This window comes from Pseudomyrmex gracilis, unplaced genomic scaffold, assembly GCF_002006095.1.
Source record: "Pseudomyrmex gracilis isolate BER0280 unplaced genomic scaffold, ASM200609v1 scaffold_64, whole genome shotgun sequence".
Taxonomy (NCBI): Eukaryota; Metazoa; Arthropoda; class Insecta; order Hymenoptera; family Formicidae; genus Pseudomyrmex; species Pseudomyrmex gracilis.
The window spans coordinates 283,236-305,537 of NW_018020648.1; the positions used below are offsets into that span (position 1 = coordinate 283,236).

The 22,302-nt window shown below is 34.9% G+C and overlaps 2 protein-coding genes across 3 annotated transcripts; both read left to right on the forward strand.

The window, feature by feature from the left end:
* The first annotated feature begins 11,396 nt into the window (after window positions 1-11,396).
* Window positions 11,397-20,224, forward strand: LOC109854373 (venom carboxylesterase-6-like). Of its 2 annotated transcripts, XM_020427407.1 has the most exons (9): window positions 11,397-11,443; window positions 12,192-12,469; window positions 15,362-15,642; window positions 15,942-16,141; window positions 16,604-16,803; window positions 18,342-18,507; window positions 18,784-18,986; window positions 19,142-19,428; window positions 19,682-20,224. In XM_020427407.1, the coding sequence occupies exons 2-9, from the start codon at window positions 12,242-12,244 to the stop codon at window positions 19,890-19,892; spliced, it is 1,776 nt and encodes a 591-aa protein (XP_020282996.1). In that variant the 5' UTR covers window positions 11,397-11,443; window positions 12,192-12,241; the 3' UTR covers window positions 19,893-20,224. The 2 variants fall into 2 exon arrangements, with proteins under 2 accessions (XP_020282996.1, XP_020282997.1); XM_020427408.1 differs by lacking the exon at window positions 19,682-20,224 and having other exon boundaries at window positions 19,243-19,357.
* A 284-nt stretch (window positions 20,225-20,508) lies between these two features.
* LOC109854406 lies at window positions 20,509-21,796 on the forward strand. Its single transcript, XM_020427462.1, has 3 exons — window positions 20,509-20,803; window positions 21,077-21,289; window positions 21,380-21,796. The coding sequence occupies exons 1-3, from the start codon at window positions 20,624-20,626 to the stop codon at window positions 21,794-21,796; spliced, it is 810 nt and encodes a 269-aa protein (XP_020283051.1). The 5' UTR covers window positions 20,509-20,623.
* The last annotated feature ends 506 nt before the right edge of the window (window positions 21,797-22,302 follow it).

Here is a 22,302-nt window from a genome sequence, read left to right on the forward strand (position 1 = left end):
ATCACATGATAGAGGCAATTTGTGATTCTGACAGTTAACGTTTCGGTATTGGAAGATCGCGAAACATTCGGTCTTCGAATTTTAGAAATTCGTGAGTTTATGTTGAACTACGCAAATATGTTAAATATTTTACAATACAAGAGATAAAATATGAATGTCTGGAGATTCATAAAAAAAAAAAAAAAACAAATACAGATATACATATTCTATGTACATTTCTGCACATATAGCAGGTAGAGGGCGGGAGCCCTCAGAGCATCAGCTGTGGTAAATGGATTAAGCGTATAAATGGCGATCTAAAATTCACGATCGCGATTGCAAAAAATCCGATTTTAATTTTACTAATGAAAGTGCTGCTAAAGAATTTTATTTCAAAAAATTATGATCATTATTTAAGAAACTTGCACCTCAGTGGCAAAAAAGATCGATAATGTCATGAGATAATAAAAAAAAAATTGTTTTTAACTCGTTTTTTATGCGTGTATTTTTTTCGATATCGCATTGTATTACGTGAAAGAATTAAATAGAAAATTTCAATTTCTGTAACTTTGCGTAAATTCAACGGACCCGACTAATGGCGCCAATTCGCAAGAGCCGCTCGGTACCTCGGCGGATGCAACGCGCTTGCACACGCACACGCGCCTGAATTATCGCCACGTCTTCGGATTGGTGGAAGGTCGCGGCGAGGAGACGGACGTAATCTTCCGGAAGTCGTTCGACGGTTCGCTTTAAAAAGAGGGAGTGAGCAAGGGAGGCGCCCTCGCGCAGCGTCCCCTCTTTTGTCCTCGAATCGACGGCGTGCATCGGTGCATCGTTCGTCGCATGCAACTTGCCGGGGAATCGCGAGGGGATCGCCAACAAGAGCCGTGCAACGATTCCGTGATGGTGGTGGTGGTTTCACCGGCCGATGGAGGGGCTGCATTCACAGAGAGGGGTGATGCGTTTGAGTGGGGATAAAAGACGGATAATGCACTCCGTACATATCGAACGTCGGTGCATCTACGGGTTCGTTGTTCTCTCATTCTGTCTTTCTCTCTTTCTGTTCGTCGTATCTTCTGTTATTTCTCACTTAACGTTACAAGAATATTCTTTTCGCTCATTGCTTATATCGCAATAAAGTTTTAGCGATTCCAAGTATGAGGGTTTTAAGTTAGGAAAACACTCTCTCTCTCACTGATAAATGTTTATAAAAATTTCCTTACATGCAACAATAAACAGACACTGTGTTTACAAACGCAAATAAAATGTCTCATTTATTAAGTCATCCAATAGCTCGGATGCAGAATGGTGGTCATCTCGAGCCACTCATTTGTCATGTCCGCGCCATTGGCGGATGTACTCGTGGTAGGGAGAGACGGGGAGGGCAATGCACATTTACTGCACACGCACTGCATTGTGCAAGCGTTCGTGTTTGATATCGTATTGGTAGAGATATATCACGGCCGCGTGATACAGCAATGTCGGCTTGAGATATAACGCGTGCAACAGAAATTCGCAGAGAACGCATTAGGTTTCTAAATCATTTTTTTAATAATTGTAATCGCGTGATACACGCAGACAAGTATCGTGAAATTTAGTTAAGTTTTTAAAAAAATATATATAATGCAAATCGTATTTGTTCTAATATTATACGATTTTGCTTAATTTCTCTCTTATTTAATTAAATTAACATTAATATTTTGCTTTTGTTCGATGTAACGTTACTTTTACAAAATTCAGTTTTCCAAATAAAAATTTCGCGTGTGCGGAGAAAATTTGCTGTCAAATGTTGTAAAACAAAAAATTCTGAGCTCGCTGGACTAAAACATTCGGAAAGTGTTAAAATAAAACTGAAAAAGAAAAAAAAACCAGCCGACGCGGCACGTATATATGGAAAACTCGGCCGTTACCGCAAAAATCGGTGCTGTAACCTTAGATCTACACCCTTCGTCCCTATACTACTGGAAATTGGTGAGGGGAAGTTGTTCCGGGTGTCTGACCCTCTCTTCTCTGGCTTTCCCTCACGATCACGTTCTGTAGATATTTCAAGGGTGGTGGAGACCGTGAAAGTCTCAGGGAGTGAGCAGAGCAAGCGCAACAAAGGAGGAAAGCAGAAAATAACAGAAGGGAAGTGGACGAAGCGAGACGGATGAATACAAAGGAAGCGCCGAAGGAGAAAGGGAAAGCGCTGAATCATGAGTGAAAGTGTCGAAATATACGACGAGAAAAGTCGCACACTGTAACGCGATTAACCCAGTGTCTAATACTGTCCTATTTTTGCGATGTCTGTGTTTTTTATTTTTTTACGTGCAATATTAACTAGAATACGCGCTTTGTTATCGTATTGTATACTGACAATGCCGGATGCTGGCACAGTCAGGAAAATCAATTTGGAAATACATCATTATCTTTGTCAAACAAAATCAAAATTGTTGTCCAACCTTCAGTTGCAACTAAAAAATACATCAAAGCGTCTTAAAATTGACATCAAAATGATAATTAACGAATGATTAATCAAGAGTTAAAAGATGACAAGAAAAAAAGAAAGACAAGCATAGAAAGAGAGAAAGAGAGAAAAGGAGAGAGCGTTATTCGCGGGAAAAAGCTGAAGATAAAGAGATAGGACTAAACAGAGTGAAAAGACATGGAGGAAGCGAGAGAGGGGTTGCTGGTCGAGAGGCTTTTTGGTGTGCAGGGTGAGTTACCCCGCGTTAAGCGGCGGTTACGCCCATTCGGAAGATGGCCGCCTACCGATCGACCAATTAGATCCTGCGTGGTGGCTCGTGCCGAAAAAGCGCGGGCTACGTACCCTCCTGATCTGACCACCCCGTGAGGAACGTCACCGCGAGGAGTGGTTTATTCATTTCGTCTTCTTTTTTCTAAATTTTCATCCCTCTTTCCTTTCTACTGATTCGTCTGTCCTCTTCTACGCAACGCTTAAAACTGTGAAAAAAATTTTCCCGCTCCCGTCCTTCCCTTGCACACCCCGTCCCTCTTCTATCCGTTTCTTATTTTTTTTTCTCAGCTCAATACCCATTTTCTTTTCTACAAACATGACGCAGAGAAAACGCGAATTTTATTGCATATTTTTTAATGCTTTTTTTTAAAGATAATGTGTGTGATTATCTTCTACTTATATTGTAACAAAATTTTTTTCTAGACAGATTTTTATTGTTTTACATATTCCTTGAAATTCATTTGCCGTATAATTTTGTTTATCAATGTTTTAGATTAAAATTGTACAAAAACAATACACTAATTTAAATTGCACTAAAATTACTTTGATATAAGTAATATAAAACACTTTTTTTTATTAGTCATTAGTTCATTAGTTTTATTAGTTGTAATTCTATAAGCATTCTAAAAATTTTGTTTAGTTTTTAAGAGTAATATCTCTACATGTAAAATTTATTTTTTCATAATATGACAAGTTGAATTAATCTCTCATTCATTTCGTTTTTTTTCTATTGTTTTACGCTAGGAAACTTACTATCTAAGCAATTAGATGACAGTTGCAACTTCTAGTTTCGTAGATGATTTTCAATAAAAACCACACGGATTTGCGCATTTATATATAGATAGCTGACCTAGTGCTAGAGCAAATCCTACGCCTATGGATTCCTAGAAACCGACACGCTTGAGATTGTTCGTGCGTGCTTATTTTGTTGCGTGTGTGCGTGTGTGTGTGCGCGCGTGCATAAGCGTGTGTTGAGCCTAAGTTAACAACACTTTAGGGTAGTATTGTGAATATACGCATTCGTTTTTGAAAACGAATTTTTAAGGCTTTCGCGTCACATGAATTGAAAAGAATTGTATTCGAATGGTATTCAATATTTTTCCGCATTACAAGATAATCGACCTTTTTCGAAGCGATTTCCAGTTCACAGCTGGCATAACGGAAGTTCGAGAATATCTCGAAATATTTGGTTAATCTCCGAGCGTATGCAACAATCTAAAACAAAATCTTTCACACAGAGAAAAGTCAGCGATACGCGATAACAAAATTTCAAATTGTGACAAATTAACAGCCGCTCGTGAAAGATATGCCATGCGAAAAGTAGCTAAGAAAAAAAAACGTTTTGCAATTATTAAAATATTTTGTCTCGTTTGAGAGCTCGCGATAAATAAGCGATCAGATTTTTCGTCTCTTCCAGCAACTTAGCTTTCCAACCCGGAAGTGCGTTCTACGAGGAATCGTCTATATATTGGTGAGGGGGATGAATGGGCATGCGAGAGGAGTATAGCTGAATGGCTAACAAGATCTTCTCTCGTTTCACGAGCTCTTACACGTGCGTTACGTCAGTGCCTGTGTGTGTGTGTCTGAACTTCGTATACGTACGTGATATTATGCGCGCTATCGTGCGCGTTAGAAATGCTCTAAAAACACGCGCGGTTTGAAAGCGGGAATATCTAGGTCACGCCGCGGAATCGCCGCGATGAGAATTGAAGAGCGCGGATGAACGCTATTTAAAATGGAGGAGAAAAAAAAAGTTGACGAAATTATGGCTCGGCGACGCACGCCGAGGAGAGAAACTTCAGTCGTCGATCTTCGAGCTTACTCGTTACGATCTTTGGGATGCGCATTAATCAAACTCGATCAGTGACGCGGTTGTCCAATTACCAAGTCGCTCCCTGACAAATGTGACCAATATCCTCATGAGTCACCCTGCGGATCAAGACCCCGCGTTGTGAGAAAATAATACTAATGTTCTCACGAATCTCTCCCGCGCGACTTCGCCATCTTGCTTTGCGTGGGAAGGATACCGAGAAATTTCGGGACGCGCGGAGCTCCACAGCCGAACCAGAATTTTCCCATCGTGAAGGTTAAGCGCCCTTGGGGCGCCGACCCAAATCTGAAAGGGGGTAACGACCCCGAGAAACCGAGGGGGGACTCGCCCCTGCACACCGCGGATCCGTTTGTTCAGCCCCTCCCTCTCTCTCTCTCTCTCTCTCTCCCTCTCTCTTCTCTCTCTCTCTCTCTCTCTTGCTCTCTCTCTCCATTCTCTTCTTCTTTCTTTTTTTTTTTTTTGTGTTCGATTGCAAATGGCGAGCTCGCGCTTTGAATTTCGACTCCGCACGCTCGCTGCACGCACGGTGGAAACCGGGCCGATGTCCTTCCTGAACCGGGAAGCCGTTTCGGAGAACGAAGCACGTGCAACCTTCCGCCATTACTTTTTACCTGCCTCGCACACGCATTATATCCGAGAGCGCTGCGCGCCTTTCATAATAAAGGCATAAAACAATAAATTTTGTCATTCATTTATCAGAGTTATATAACAGCCGCAGATGGTTTTGATTAATAAAATATATGTATATAAAAAGATTTTTGGAATGCCAAATCAAAAAACGAGCGAACAAAATTAATAAAAACCTAGCGTGGATTTAGATGCGCAAAATAAATGTATTCTTGCGCAGACAATATATTAATTAAAATAATTTTAATTTAATTTTTTTATTTTACGCATCTAAAAATAGTAAATTCTTATTGACCTTTTCACTTGTCTTTCAAATAATAAAGTAACACGTAACGAAACATTGATAATAAAGTTACACATAATAAAACATTTAAAAAATATTATTTGGATTATATAAAAAAATAATTTTCAAGAGCTAACAATTATAACATATTCGAAGAAACGGAGGTTTAGCCACACATTGAACACAGAAACATTGTTGGCGTGTATTAAGAAAAGCAAATGTTTCTAATTTTAATCCAAATATATAACTATTTAAATAGAAATATTTATATTGTAAATCATTGTTAACGTTAATAGAATTCAACGCGACAAATTAAAAAAAGACACAGTTTTATTTGCGTGTTTTTCTGCGTGTTTCGCCTCGCGTATTTATCGTTTGTTTCATGTCTCACGGAAAAGTCGTGAAACACATTAGACATTTTCTAGGGGAAGTTGCTTAGTTCCCTTCCCTCCCACTCTTTCTCAGCTTCTCAATATCGACCCTGCTTGTACTTTCTCGACCAAATGCGAAGGGTCGATGGTTATTCCTCTCTCCGATGCTCTCGGATATCATTGCTTATATCTCATGAAAACGAGCTCGCTACCAATAGATTTTATTTTTTTTTCCGAAAGAATCGTCGAAATGTTTTTATTTATTCATCTTGCGATATGCTGTTTGTGTGTAAAATCGCAATGTGCGATTGGATTAGAAATATTTTATTGTATACACATCGATATTAATTTATGTTATTCCGCGCGGAGAAGAGAATGTACCGCTACCGATAATTTGCATACGAGACAAGAGAGAAAACGCGACAATTTTATTACGAAAATACGAAACTCCCTCGTGAATATGTTGTTGTTTTAAGTTGATAGAGTTGCAAATTATAGTTGTGTTATGTTTTATTGCGCGACACGACATCAATCACTATTTTAAAGCGTAATAAAAAATCGTTAGGGGATTTTTTAATCCATATTCATTATTGTCCCAGAACTTCTATAGCTTTCAGTAAAAACGAGAAAAAAAGCATATTTTAGAAAGGCGAAAATTTTTCTTATGTAATATATACTTCAAAGAAATAGAAACAAACAATATAGCTCGTTAAAAACACAAAGTAGACAATTGAAAGACCATCACCTGAATATTAAAAAACATTTGTAGATTAATTCTCAATATTTATTTTTAATATTTATTCCGTAAAATGTTTATAATACAAAAATAAATATATAAATTTATATAAAACATGCAGTTGTCGCTCGTTTCTGGCCTTTCGAGTGTCTATTTTCTCAAAGTTTAGAAAATCTAGAAAGAAAGCTATAATTTGCTTGTTTTAATTATTTTATGATTCTCATGATGTCGATGATGCCTAATAAGCTTGTTCAATAACTGGGCCGATGGCAAACGAATTCCTAGAGAAAGGAGATCAGGAGGGTCTTCCACAGTTTTATCGGTTGCCAGTGGCAACGCCTTGAGCAACTTCTGCTGCCGAGTGTGCCAGCTTTTCCGGCACATCGGAGAGACTACCGAAGCAGGAAGAAACGGAGAAAAGAAGTTTGCGCAGATGGGGATCAACCCTTCGAGAATAATAGAGTTCAACGCTTTACGTTTGCTTAAAGTTGAGAAAAAAAAATTCGTTACGGAGCGAAGAGAACAGAAAATTGAATTGTAAAATTATAATTTTCTTTCTAGTTTAAATTCTGTCGCTAAGTAATTGTCCGATCTTATATTTAAGGGGTCGCCTATAAATTCATCTTTTAAGATGTCGTACGAGCCGTTTTATTGGCTACAAAGCATCTGAAGATGAACTTGGGACGATCTTACTGCTAATATTAACAACTAGAGTTGAAAATATTACCACAACCATCAATTTGACAGATTTGAAAAAAATTTTATTCGTTATTTTTAATTTCTTTACTATGTAAATAACTATGAATATTTAAATATAATTAACAACAAAAGTTCTCAGCTAGCTAAAGATTTTTAATATAGTTTGCACTTATTTTACATAAGTTTGGATCACAAAAGCAATAATTTTTGTAATTTGAAGTGAGAAATCTAAAATCCGTCATTTTGCCGGGTTTTGTCCCAATGTTAAATATTAAAGATATGACCACACATATCTGTCCCGATCTCATATAATTGTTATTTTGTTTTCTTGCGAGAGATAGAGAGACTGTTATCGTGTTTAGCTTTATTTGTAATTAATTAAATAATCAATAAGTTAGTTCTTTGTGTCGGTGCCGGTCTCTTCTACTTACCGAGCGCGTTAAAACCGATTTTTGTTTTTTTTATTTAAACGCGGGCGTCAAATTTGATCGACGTTTTTGCGAATTATAGCTCGCAGGTCGTAAACGTTAACGGTCAGTTTTAGTTATGGGATTTCGACTCGGAACCGACATCGCCCAAAGCCCGAACACCTAAAGAATACTCTGGTATGTTGCTGCCTGGGACGGTCCTTGATAATTGAAGACCGAGAACCCTCGTTTAACCTTTACGGCCAACCGAATTATACTATTTCTGCGAAATAGAGTCGCTCACAGATATACAAGCGTTAGCCCTTAGGTTTTGGGTCCGAGGTCCATGAATATTCTGGGACCGCTCTTGTACCGATGTTCTGACGATACTTCGAATTCTACACAGGCTTGTAAGTACTTTGCCCGGAGTATCGTCGAGACGATATGTTATAAAAAAACTAATTTTTTAACTATGTAAAAGAAATAATAAAAATGCGGTAAAAGCCAAGCACTGGATGTACATTAAACTATTTTATTAAATTAATATAAATTAATTTGACTTGAATTCAAATCGAAAATCTATAGCAAACACTTGACTGCATCGTGTACTTATATAGAAACAATTCCTGCGAATTTTTACAAAAACACGAATGAACCAATTAAATTAATTCGAATTATATAATGTGCATTAATTTACACTAAAGAAAAAAGTATTTTTGCAGCACTTGGCTTTTACTAGCTTTATTACTTCTCTTGTATAATTTAAGTATTTTGAGAGCGGTATAAATTAAATATATTTGTTAAAAAACACTTAATTATAATATTTACTTAAGATCGTGCTTTAATTCTTTAAGTTTAATAATAACAAAAAATAAAGAACAAGAAATTAAACTTGTTTAACTATTATGGATTTACAGTAAAGATTATAAATTATGTTAAGTCTTTCATTTTGTGACTAATATTTATTTTGGCTTGCTTAGTAAAGAGATTAATATTTATTAGATTATTTTATATGTATTATGTATATAGAAATAATGTAAAAAATAATGAGCTTACGATTTGAAATGTTTTTGTCGCTTATCGAGCTTAAAGTGTAGTGAAAATATTGTACTTTTGTTGTGAGAAAAGAGATTATTATAAATTATGAAAGAATATATAATTTTAAATATGATTGTATATGCGTACATGGAAGAAAAAGTGTAAAACAATAGTGGGAACCAAATGTGACGGAAATCAGTATTAAATCTAAATGTGATGTACTTTTATGAATGTAATGTAAAAATGTGAGTAATAAAAATAATTAATAAACGTGTAAAATACTAAATACATAAGTAATATATGATTTTTATGTATTGTTCTTAATTCACGCCTTTTCTAAATTAAAATCTAAAATAATGTTGCGAATATTTAATATCAAGATGTATGTCAAGTAGAATTTTTATCGAAATCAATTTTGTATGTCAAACAAACATATTCACAGCAAAAACTAATACAAATGCGAATCATATGCTTAAATATTCATTGTTCAAATGCAGATGGTAAGAGCATATCGCGCACAGAGAAAATGGTGGTTCGCAAGAATTGCAATCTTGCGAACTGCAGACGGCGCCACTAGTTGGGAAAGAAATATTCGCAAAATTATAATTCATTACGACATTAAGTCATTAAAAAAACTTGATTTGATCGACTGATTAGTGATATTATTTTTTAACAGAATAACTAACATCTCTATATTTGCTACAATAGCGCGTAGTATGTCTGTCCGCTTGTTATAAAACTCGACAAAACCTTTAAATACGGCACATTTTCACAAATTAGTTTGCAATATTATCTTTCATTTATAATTTACAAAAATGAAGCTTTAAGTATTTTTCAGTAATATTATACAAGTTGTAATAATTTTTAATTTTTTGTATTTTCATGATTTGATTTTTCTTTCATATTTTTTACGCGCTTGAAACACGCGAGCGACTGTTTTGTCGCGCAAGTTATAAAAAAACCAAGATAAAATAACTGCTTGCGTTTACGTCACTATGTAAAAAAATATGTTTCGTCGCTCTTGACGGTTTTTTATTGTAAAATAACCACGCGGCGAAAAAATTCACATGTTTGTTTCAGACAGTCACACAATAAAAAAAAAGTAAATTTAGTTCAAAATGTTAATCTTATAAGTTCATATATTTTGCGTAATTGTACGCGAAATTGTTGTGCCGTATTCAATAATTTCGTCGCTTGGAATACTTGAAAATTCTCGCCACGTTATATTTCATCTCTTACAAAATGGCGTGTTCGAATGGCAGCGTAATGTTCTCCACCCTTTTTATGAGTGAAGCCCCCATTCCACGAACCACAAAATCACCCCTCAAGTGGGGTCAGCTCCCTTGTATGTTGAATTCGAACGGAACTCTGGGAGAAGAAAAGGAAGGATTCGATTCGAAAGGACCCTCCTTCCAGGAAAATTCTCTCGGAAAAATACACCGACTAGAATTGCAGCACCATCTGTCAACTTCTCTTGATACTCGGTAACTTGCAGATACCATAACATGTTAACATAGAAATTGCGTACCTAAGTAGAAAACTATTGGAACCGACAGATGATACTGGCAAATTTCATCCACACTAAATTAAATATGGCCTACTAAAAAAAATATCAGTCAATGGTAGATTATTTTCTAGTCTTTTCTATTTGTTATATACTTCTCTTTAATGCCACGTTTGGCGCTAACATGACTGTTTGATACAATATTCAATAGAATTAGTTTTTGACAGATGTAAATACAATATAATGTGTACAGTCGAACTTCGCAAAACGTATAAAAATCCATTCTCAAAACGTATATTTTCCTTTTCATTGCTTTTCCCATCACTAAGTATGATTACAACCGCGAAACTGCGCTAACGCGAGATAAATTTATACCAAGTAAGTCTTTGCGCATGCGTAAGGTAAAAAGTGAGGGAAAGTATACGTTTTGGGAGGTTCGACTATATTATTTTTTATAATATATTATATTATATTGTGTTATCAATAATGTTACTTGTTAATAATGTTACTGTATTCTCATATAACAATAGCTTGTATTGCAGGCGTGAATGCCTGTATGCAACTGTATATTTTAGAACAATGTAGTTCGCGCACTTTGCAAGCTGATATCAAACATGTGTAATTCATATGCATCAGTCAACAGGAATTATATTTTTTTTCGTGCAAAGAGAAACAGTTTTAAATGCAACTTAACAATTTAATCACTATAACGATCTCAGAAATTATTTATATTATGAAAAATATATTAATTTAATATAGGACATAAGTTGGTTTAGATAAGCGAAATATATTATTCAGGTGAGTTTTAGGTGAATTACTTCGAGTAAAATTTCTTATTACTTCTTATTCGACGTTTGTTATGAGACAAAAGTTTTGAACGTCTTGATGAATATTATTATAAATACGTGAACAAACAATATGTCACATTGTCAGTCTGTCAAATGTGTCGTATTTTTTATCGTTAATAAATCTAGATAAATACGGTATTGTGAGATCGAAATACTTTGCGTAGAAAATCTCGTGACAAAAGAAATATCTTGTTTTTGTGTGAATTTTGATTTATTGATCTTCCGCGTTGCGAGAACGCCGAAGGAGCCGGAAAAATTTGTTCAGGTATCAGGAATTTTGATGACGTCATTCCCATTCCTAATAAAACAAGCCGGCGGCCCTCTTCCACGACAGTCTTAATCTTGCCGTCGCGGTACAAACACGATCTCAGCAAAATCACACGGTATATATATATGGTGCATCATCTCATTAGATATTTTCTAAAGCAATAGTTCTCTAGTACGGCTCTGTAATTTCTCATAATCTATTAAATCTTCTCGCTATTATAATATTTTTGTGTGCTCTCGATCGGACACGAGAACAATTTTTGTTTGTGACTCTCTTCCCGGAAAATAATAGTTTCTCAAAATTATCTAGCAATCATTTTACGTGCGTGTGTGCTTATGCAAATATGCAAATTATCTACAATTTATTTCGTTTCGAACAGTAATTATTCTCGTAAGAGACTTGGCGTGTCAGCAACTTTTACGTGTCAAGTATAGGTTGTATAAAACTTTTTCTCGACGAAAATCTTACAACGACAAGATAATTGTGTAAATGTTAACAAAATAATGTCGCTATCATTACGCGGTTATTTAATACACCTATTTGCTGCGCGAAGATACTTTAAGCTGGGTATACACCTAGCGAACGAACGCCAAACGAACAGCGAGCGCAAACGTTTGTTATTATCATTCGTCAGATTTATACGCCAAAACAAATGCCTCATGAGGGAACCAAACCAAATGCGAATCAAATGTTCTGTTCGCATTTGTTTTGGCGTATAAATCTGACGAATGATAATAACAAACGTTTGCGCTCGCTGTTCGTTTGGCGTTCGTTCGCTAGGTGTATACCCAGCTTTAAAGACAGGATGTTGTTGCCGAGAGAGATTACAGAATCGTACGTAAAACATTTGACTTTGTTTGCAGTTTGCAAATTACATCAGCTCTGAGACCACGTGCTGCAGAAAGTTTCAAAGATGAGGAATCAAGATAATATACTGATCCGACTGATCTGCATTTGCCCGTTTCTATTTAACGTATGCATCAATGCTCATAATAATGATAACAACAATGATATGCCGATGGTAACAATACAAAATGGCACGCTAGTGGGTACGATAATGCGCTCCAGACTTGGGAGAGAATTCAACGCGTTTCGTGGAATTCCTTACGCTCGACCACCAGTTGACAAACTAAGATTTAAGGTAAATTTTTCTATCAGATTATACAAGAAATCCCGAAGAAACAAGACCGAATCCGATAAAATCTTTCCTTGAATTTAAAAACACCCGACGTTTCGTTCGATCACATTAAAATATAATTTAACATGTAAAATTTAAAATGAAATTAAAATAATAGAAAAAATTACTTGTTGATTACATATTATATGTTTGAGACTTTTCGCTATTTATTAACATACTTTTACTAAAAAACTCGTTTATCGCAGATTTACTCGTGAGCGGGAACTTTTATTTAAATAACTTAGACGGCCTTGCATAAAACACTTATAAAAATCAATAACAACTCGGGAAAGTGCAGATTACGATTTAAAACAGGAATAGATAGAGAAAGAAAAAGGCAAGAGAGAGATAGTAGGACACATTAGCTGATAGAGTTTTAATTATTAAAAAAATTCTTTCTGGCATCCTTAATGATTTCTTAATGAGCTACGCGTCTTACGCAATCTCTTATAAACCTACATCAGTGACTTTCGCGGTAATCAAAAGTATGCACAGCAATCACGTAATAAAATAATTACAAAAATACCGTTTTCCTCCGGGGTTACACGCATCAAAGTTTCTTGTTGCAATAATGGATCGATTAATTAATAATAATGGATCGAGTAAATTAATTGCCGTTTCTCAAGTTGATAGATTGTCTTTTTTTGTTTCACGGAAAATAAAAAAAAAGCCGCATTTTATTGTATACGTGAATGAACGCGACAATTCCTTCGGAGCACATTGTGAAACCAAAACAGTTCGAAGCCGCATTTCGTCTATCACTTTGTGTTTTCGCGCGCGAAGTTCTATTGTCGATACAACGCGTCTTCTATGCTCTTCATTGATATCGCGTGTAATTATAATAATTTAGTATTTTGCACGCATATGATATTGCATTAGTCGCCTTGGTTCGTCATTTAACGAGCGACGGGAAATGCGCTTTGCATTTCTTATGCCGTCTATTTCATAACGTCTATTTCATAACGTTTAGAGACATTTCCTGTGGTGACAAATCTGAACGCAATCTGTCGCTAATTTCAAATTCCGAAAGCTTAGCTCATTTGTCTCATTGAAAAATATCAAATTACAAATTCATCCATGAGTTCTTTTGTTACATGCAACATTGTGTTGTAAAACTAGAGTTTTAATTACGGATACATCATTTTCATTTGTGACAAAAGTTAGATAAATTTACGTTCAGTTTTGCCAAACTTTTCTTGTTGTCAAATGTTGTCAAATTTATATTTGACCGTCTTTTTTTTATGTGCAATAAGAAAATATTCGTCCGAAAAAAATCAATCACTCACCGATACATTGTTGTAAATGTCACCGTTGTAGGTATTACCGTTGTAGACGGAGCCGTTTCACCGGAGCCGTTGTAACATCGCTGTGTAGTATCTCCCTGCTGTAACACCTTCAATCCTGATCTCAATAATCTTGAAATAATTTATATTAAATAATTGTATAGTTGCATGTTATTTTCTTAATTATATATTTAAAATTTACGCTTTATTATATTTATACATATATAAATACAATAATGTTATAATTATTTTATATACATCTGAGATAAAACACGAAATATTAAATAAAATATTGAAAATAGTATATATTCAATATAAATATAAATACTGTAGTAATTTAAAATCACTAAATTTTAAATGTGAAAGAGCAAATATGTTATCATTACCGTGATCGTCTCGCATCAACAATTATCTTATTATTATGTAATTCGTTATGGAAGAACGTGAATCAATCCGTGAATCCGTATCACAAATACGCGACGGAAGTCCGAACTTGAATTGTGCTCACTGTTCCCGAAAATCCGAGCCGGCATTTCGACGCGCGATCGACTCGCGCAATGCATTTTCGAAAACTAACGCGAAACACACAAAAGTACGACGCAACTACGTCGCGCTATGGCGCATGACCTTCGTTGTTTGTTTTTCACTGCTCGCGATCCAAACCGTTGAAACGTGACGAGATGCGTCGAAAGGATACAAATACGTACGCGTCAAATCGAAGTACGTGATATTTTGTTTCGAAGGATCGCGTTTGTAGCAAAAAATCTCGTTTTGATAACAACAAACTAACGTAAAAAGAACGGATTGCGCGACCGCCGATACTGTATTCTTCGAGAAATAACGCACGAAGTGAAGTTGGTCACTTGTTGCTGCGCTCCATTTCCGACACCGTTTCGGCGTTTCGCTGACATCCCGGAACCGGGAACCGAACTACTGCCGGGAACTCGCATTCTTCCGCGAACAACAATGACCGCTATTTATTCGCGTTCGATAGTTAGGATAATTTTTTATCTAATTCTGAATTATAACCGAATAATCTCGACAACTCGTAGCGACGATTTTTTGTCAGATAGTTTCTCGTTATTACACGGAGTTTGTAAATAAAATATTGCAAAAATAAATTGTATTTTTTATGCAATACTAAAAAAACACTTTTGTTGTTATTGAGCTTTAAATTTTATTAACTAAAGTTTAATAAAGTTAAATAATTTTAACTTAAGTTTTTTAAATATGCGAAGTAATTTATTTATATATATTTAATTATCTTTTTTTAATTTGTTTGTCTCTCTCTCTTTCAGTCTCTGCAAATATATCAATAATTAAATCTATTCGCTTAAATATTTTTAAATGTTAATTTTTTTAACACAAGTTTTTGCATTTGATTCAAAAAGGTTTGCTTGCATACAATCTGAATTTTAAAAACACGGCTTGTTTATATCACTTTATTAATGACTTGAAATCCAAGTTGTTTGCAAAAGAAAATAGTTTTGACGCAATATACGCATGTGTATTCTAAATTGCTAATTAACATACTCGCGGAATTGATCACGCGGCTGTTGGTTTGTTTTTAAAGCCTCCGCAACCTATGGTCGCATGGAACGGCGTACGAATGGCTGTGAAAGATGCCGAAGTGTGCACGCAAAGGAACATTTACACGTATCAGAAAGAAATTGTTGGAGGCGAGGATTGCCTTTATCTGAACGTTTACGCGCCTCGTATGCCGTCTCCGCAAGGTTATCCGGTTATGTTCTGGATTCACGGAGGTGGATGGGTTACCGGTGCCGGCCACTCGGAATATTATCATCCTAAATACTTGCTGGACCACGATCTCGTTCTCGTCACCATAAACTTTCGGTAAAAAAAAGTTCTTAGCCGACACAACTTAGTTCTTATTCTGATTTCAGAATTTAAGTTTTATGGTTTGCATAATATACAATCGTTTTTTTTAAACAAAACTATTATATAAAGTAGATGCAATAATGTACATTTAATGCGATATTTTAATATTTTTTTAAATATCGCATTAATATATATTTAATATATATATTTTAATATCACATTAATATAAGTATTAATGAAATAGTTTTATGCAATTTTATAAGCAATCAATAAGAATTTTCTGCAATAACACATGAACTTCTCTAATATGTTAGATTGGGACCACTGGGCTTCCTAAGCACGCAGGATGAAGAGTGTCCAGGAAACTTAGGACTAAAGGATCAGGCGCAGGCCATGCGATGGGTGCAGGAGAACATCGCTGCCTTCAACGGCGATCCAAACAACGTGACCATTTTCGGTGAAAGCGCCGGCGGTGCAAGCGTTCACTATCATATGATCAGCTCTCTTTCGCGAGGTGATAAAACATTACTAGTTACAAGTTAGATTATTCTGAAGATATAGGTGTAATAAATTATCTTTAATCAGTTGTATGCATAATATTCTATTTTGCATTGCATTACCGCGACTTGTTAATGAAGCGACGATACGTGTTTCACGGTATCAAAATGCAATTTTCTTCTCTGGAAGTCGCTTACTAAAACAAATGCAAAGCACACCACAATTCAGTTTGTGATGCATACATCAATTGTTGCGTTGATCTAATATATTATAATTTCGCGAACCACAATTTGTTTATTTATATGCAATTAATATTAATAAATTAAATAGAAATGAGTTTCAAAATTACAAAAGTATTAGCCTACAATTTTTAATCGTTTTTTTTTATATTAATAATCTTAATATTTGTCGAGAGAGATAATAAAAAATTGGCGCATGTGAGGATATTAAATTTAAGATAGTTCTTTATTGCGTGTAGGTCTTTTCCATCGCGGCATTTCGCAGAGCGGTACTTTCTATTCTCCATGGACCATAATGTCGCAAGAATCCGCTAAGAAGAAGCTCGAACTATTGGGTAGTCACTTAAACTGTCCAGTCAATACTACTTCCAAGGACCTTCTCGAATGTCTGCGACTAAAAACTCCACAAGAAATTATTGGCACTGATCGCATATTTCAGGTAATGAAAAACTTGTCTAATTTAACTACATGGATCCTTTAATTTTATCATTTCTTTAACAATTTATGAAAATATAAAAATTCTAGTTATTTTACTAACTATATAATTTTTTATTATTATTATTATACAAGTATATAATTTACAGTATTTAGATTTTGTATATTTACAAGTATATAATTGACACTATTTAGATTTTTTGTTCTTAGAGATACATTGATGTGTATAGAATTTACATGTTTTATTCAAGCGTGTCTCAGTATGCAAGTGTAATCAAAACAGCGAGACATGACTTAAAAATCTCACTTGAATTGTTTGCTGGTATTCAACCTGGATGTTCAATCGTGTCAAATAATGTTTAGTTCTGCGCAAAGAACTTGTTTGTCGCATTTCTTATAATGCGTCTAGTTTCTTACCTGCTTTGACAATTATTTGAAAACATTTAAACTCTGTCAATCGATTAAACTACATTATATATTATCATATTTTTCTTTGAAAGCTGGCTGAACTATTTTGTTTTTTTTCGATTACTACTATGTTTCGTGTGAAATGTGTGAGTTTGTAAGTGCACTCATGCGGAACCGTGAAAAGTGCAACCGCGTGATAAGTCTCGTATCTGCGTGTGTATTAAGTCTCGGGAGATTTATATGCGCGGACAGGTAGATACGATAGCATGTTTTTATTCTCGGATAATGTCACGCAACAGTGTCGCTTTGCTCTACTTTAGAATAAATGTGTCCTGTTGCAAAATTATCAACAAAATAATTTTAAACCGTAGTTAACAGTAATAAAATAAATTAAAACTAAATTAGAAAATTATTAATATATAATTATTTATTTAAATAATTTCAATTAACAATATATTATATTTAATATTTTAGAAATATAATTTTCAACGATTTTGTTTTAATTTTTTACGATAAATTTGATATAATAACGATTGCTTGTTTGATGATACGCTCGAATTTGGGATCACAAGAACTTGTTTCTATAAAAAACAAACGAATTTTTTTATTCTAATTCTGTTTTCGTGAGTACGAATGAGGATAAATATCCGACTGAGATGCAATTGCCGCCTGTACTGAATAAACATATCGATGATACGGCGATGAAGAGAAATCAATTTAGCAAATATTTATATGCACGCTTTTTATACTCGCTGATCACGTACTTTCCGTGTGGTAATTGTCTTATTTTCTCATTTTTATCCTCCTCACATCTTTTCTTAGTTAATATGCAGGAAATGGAATGGAGGAAAGAAAGACGCATAAGTACAGTAAATATTAAATTGCCTATCGTTATATAACAGCCGATTGTGAAATCGATAAAACAATATACAAGTACAAATTGATGAAGTACTTTCTGGAGAGCAGAAAAAGAGTTTTTTTCTAAACTTAATTTTGAGTTTTAATTTTCGTAAAGTGCATTTGTTACATAGTTTCCTAGATAATATTTTTTTATCTAACAAAACATTTGTTTCTCTGTGGACACATTTTGGTTCTCTCTCGTGCAATTTATTTTATTTATACGTGTTCTCTCAGACATTCGGTTACTGTCCGATGATACCATTCAGGCCGGTGATCGAACCCGATCATCCAGGTGCTTTTCTGACGGAGGATCCTTTGATTTCTGTAAAAAAAGGCCGCCTTGCTGACATACCTTGGATGACGGGAGTTACTTCGGAGGAGGGAGCTTTGAAAGTAGCAGGTAAAGGAGCAACACTCACGCGGATCCACTCCAAGCGATATATAACAGCTTATAATAATAATCTCATTCGACTCTTTAAAATTCTAAATGCCAGAGAAGAATTTTTTTTTCCTTAAATCGTCAAGTTTCGAAGCTACGTTGAAAACAATCTGCAAAACAGGAATTGACAGTTTCCTCTTGCAATTTATTCTCGCAGACACTGCTGTAGTATCGATTACCGCACACTATGTCATTAAAGCGGATGATTTATGCGGGAAATAAAAAAATATTTCACAGGTCTGTACGGGCGGTTCAGAGACGATATAAAAAGACTGAACAACAATTTCATGGAAATTGCACCCTCGAGTTTGATGTACCAGCAAAAATATAATCTCACCGATAGCGACTTTCAAAACGAGATAAGCGGAATGATCCGACGCAAGTACTTCGGTGACGGTGACATCGACGAGTCCGAGAAATCCAGGTTCGGGCTCATTAATGTAAGTTTAAATTTGAAGCACGTATATATTTATGTACAAGTTTTAAAACGCATAACGTTATTTTATGCGAGAATTATTAAGATAAAAATATTGCGATTGAATATACACGTGTTTGATTATTCACTCAAATAAGATTCGCTCACGTGATTTTACAGTTGTACAGTGACGCCTGGTTCACTCATGGCACTTACAGCGCCATACGCGACCTTACGGAGCTCCAAACTTCACCGATTTATTATTATTATTTTGCGTACAGAGGGAGCGCGTCTTTTAGCCAGATATTCGGCGATTCCACTAAGAATTACGGGGTGGTGCACGCGGATGAGTTGCAATATCTGTTTCCCGTGCGTGATCAACTGTTTAAAGACACGCTACCAAACGAGATGGATTACGTCATGATCGATCTTATGACCACTCTCTGGTACAATTTTGCAAAATACGGGTAAGTGCTGTACAATAGCTCAGACAAAACGTGAATACGTCAATAAATTTTACAACGTAAAAATTAGAAATTTCTCACATTGCAATAATATGACGTACAATTAATTATCGTGTTTTGATGTTCTTTTTTACAAGATGTGTATTTTATTTTAATATTTTTATGTAGTTTTTCGATTATATGTGAGCTAATTTCTTTGTTGAATAAAATCCATAAAGAAGAAACTTATTAGAAAAAACCTAATGCAATATTTTAGAAATCCGACGCCGAATGTCACGTCGTTGATCACCGAGATATGGAAACCGGTGCAAACAACCGATCTCTACCGGATGGAATGTTTTCACATACGTAACCCGTCCGGTCAAATTAGCAATCTTCCTACGGACAGAATAATGTTCTGGAATATGCTAGAAGAGAAAATAAAAGCAAGAGCTAATGCACAGGAAAGATTAAACGATGAATTGTAAGTTAATCGTAAAATTGATTGTGCAAGCATCAGAGTGAGTACAGGCAGGAGCGTTTTACACGTGAAGTTGCACCAATAACGCTTCAATAATATTTTAACATTGAAAACTTCACATAAATAAAGACGCTTCTGCTTGTAAATGTACAGATAAAAAAAGCAAAGAGAAATATTGCATGAAGTGTTCAATTCTAGAAACTAGTTACAAAAGTAAGGTTTGCTTATTTTTAACTAAAATATTTAATACTTATTTAATTAGAAAAATTATTAACGTGCGAAGTGTATGTGCAATCTATTATATATTCATGATATTATACATTCATGATATTATACATATATTTATGATATTATACATATTATATTAATATACAACACTTTTGTTTAACACGTCGAATGAAACTTTTTATTAATACACGTCTTAAATAAAGTTTTTATATTTACATCGAGACGTACTCGAAGTTTTGAACTTTGTTTACAAATATTTTATTTAAATTACATTTAGACTTAGATATTTTATCAGAATGTCGTTCTTTTCTTTTATTATCGAAATCGAAGATAATTGAAAACAGCGAAAAATGTTCACTTCAAATTTGTGACAGAAGATGCTTGAGAGCACACGTTACGTTTATTTGACGTACGAAGGATTTTTTTACAATTGATAAATTATACCGTTGCAAAATTGAAATAAAACAAAGTGAGCTTTAAAGTAAAGTCGAGTGTAAAAAAACAACAATCATGGACAAAGAAAGACAGGACGGATTTACGCCTGAGATGGAAGCGAGGATGTACGCGCCTTTGGAGTGGGATTCACCGGTGACATGCAAAATTCAAGATCTCAAGGAAGCGCAGTACGAGGAAGTTCTGCGCTTGATTAAAGTTCAGCTACGGGAAAATCCAGAAAGAATATCTATCTGCGTGTGATAATTTCACGATTTTAGTTATGAGTTCTGAGCAAAAACACGTCAACATTTTTTGTATTTCCCAGTTTTTTCTCTATATTTTTTTACATATATCTTTTCCTTGTTTTGTAAGATAAATTTTTCGACGAACTTTGACTGGAAAAATACGTTTTTTTTTTATTACTGTCGACACTTGAATCGCACAAAGCAACTTCTATTTTGATAGAAACTCTTTTGAAATACTTGAAAAAAAGTTAACAATACTAAAAAAATTTGTTTAAATAATTAGCATCATTACTTCCGAGAAGATCCAATGTGCAAAGCGATCTCTTTGCTGCAAGATCAAAAATCCGTGAACGAATATGTTGATCTTATAAGAACGTGGCTGAAGGACACAACGAGTTTGGTAGCGCTCAGTTCAACATCTGGGCGTGTTATTGGAGTTGCGGTTACGCGAATAAATAGTAATTCGGATAAAATCGACATGTATAATCGCGCGCAAGTACGTGATATCACGTAAAAAGACATATCTTGAACTCCAATATAAATGAAACAACAAGTGTCACGGTGCAACATACGTGCTTCGCTACAGAATTTCGAGGGAGACAGTCTAAAGAAAATTATGGACCTTATCAACGCCGTAATAAAACAGACAAACCCGTACAAAGAGTTCAATTGCGACACGTATTTTCGAATTTATATCCTCTGCGTTCATCCATCTTATCAGCAAAAAGACATCGATGCGGCTCTTTTGAGAACTTGCTTTCAAGTTGCGTCCACACTGAATCAGCCAGCTATCGCCGGCGTTTTCACATCGGGTCATACTCAGTCGATGACGCTGACACTGGGCTTTCGTCTTGTATCGGAAATTCGCTACAATCGATGGGTAGTTAACGACGAAATCGTATTTGACGATCCAGGCAAAGGAAATTATTCAGCCGCTTTTATGGGAATGCGAATTCCTGCCGACGAAGATTCGCAACATAACTCCGAAGATGTTAAACAATAGAGCTGACGTTATCGTTAGTTAATAAATTTTTCTATTTTACGTAAATTTATTAGAAAGGAGTACTAACTAGAAAAGCTTCAACCCCGAACTACAATTAACTATAAAAAATTTACAATTTTTACCCGTTCAATATATGATTTTTTGTCTCTAAAAAAATTTAGTTTATATACTGTAATATGCATATTTCCAAAAAGCTAAAATATTAATTATGAATGTCATACAATACATTATTTGTGATATATATATATATATATATATATTTCATTTATATTTATATACATGTATAAATATACAGCCTTCCTGCCACTATTCGATTGCGGCTTTTTTGATGTTGCAAACTTAGTAAGAAATACGCATCTGACACATAAAAGAAAGTAATTAGTGAAATATTTAAATTACACATTTATATATACTGTCTATTGAACTTTTAGACTTTGCGAGATATTTTGCCGTCTGTAACATCGATCACATTGAACGTCTGTCACGTGCGCTCTGCGGTAGAATTC

Coding starts and splice junctions, on each gene's coding strand:
- LOC109854373 (XM_020427407.1), top strand. CDS start 12,242: ATGAGGAATCAAGATAATATACTGATCCGACTGATCTGCATTTGCCCG. Junction 16,804..18,341: donor GCACTGATCGCATATTTCAG/GTAATGAAAAAC, acceptor GTGTTCTCTCAG/ACATTCGGTTACTGTCCGAT. Junction 19,429..19,681: donor TACAATTTTGCAAAATACGG/GTAAGTGCTGTA, acceptor GCAATATTTTAG/AAATCCGACGCCGAATGTCA.
- LOC109854406 (XM_020427462.1), top strand. CDS start 20,624: ATGGACAAAGAAAGACAGGACGGATTTACGCCTGAGATGGAAGCGAGG. Junction 20,804..21,076: donor CAGAAAGAATATCTATCTGC/GTGTGATAATTT, acceptor TTAAATAATTAG/CATCATTACTTCCGAGAAGA. Junction 21,290..21,379: donor ACATGTATAATCGCGCGCAA/GTACGTGATATC, acceptor GCTTCGCTACAG/AATTTCGAGGGAGACAGTCT.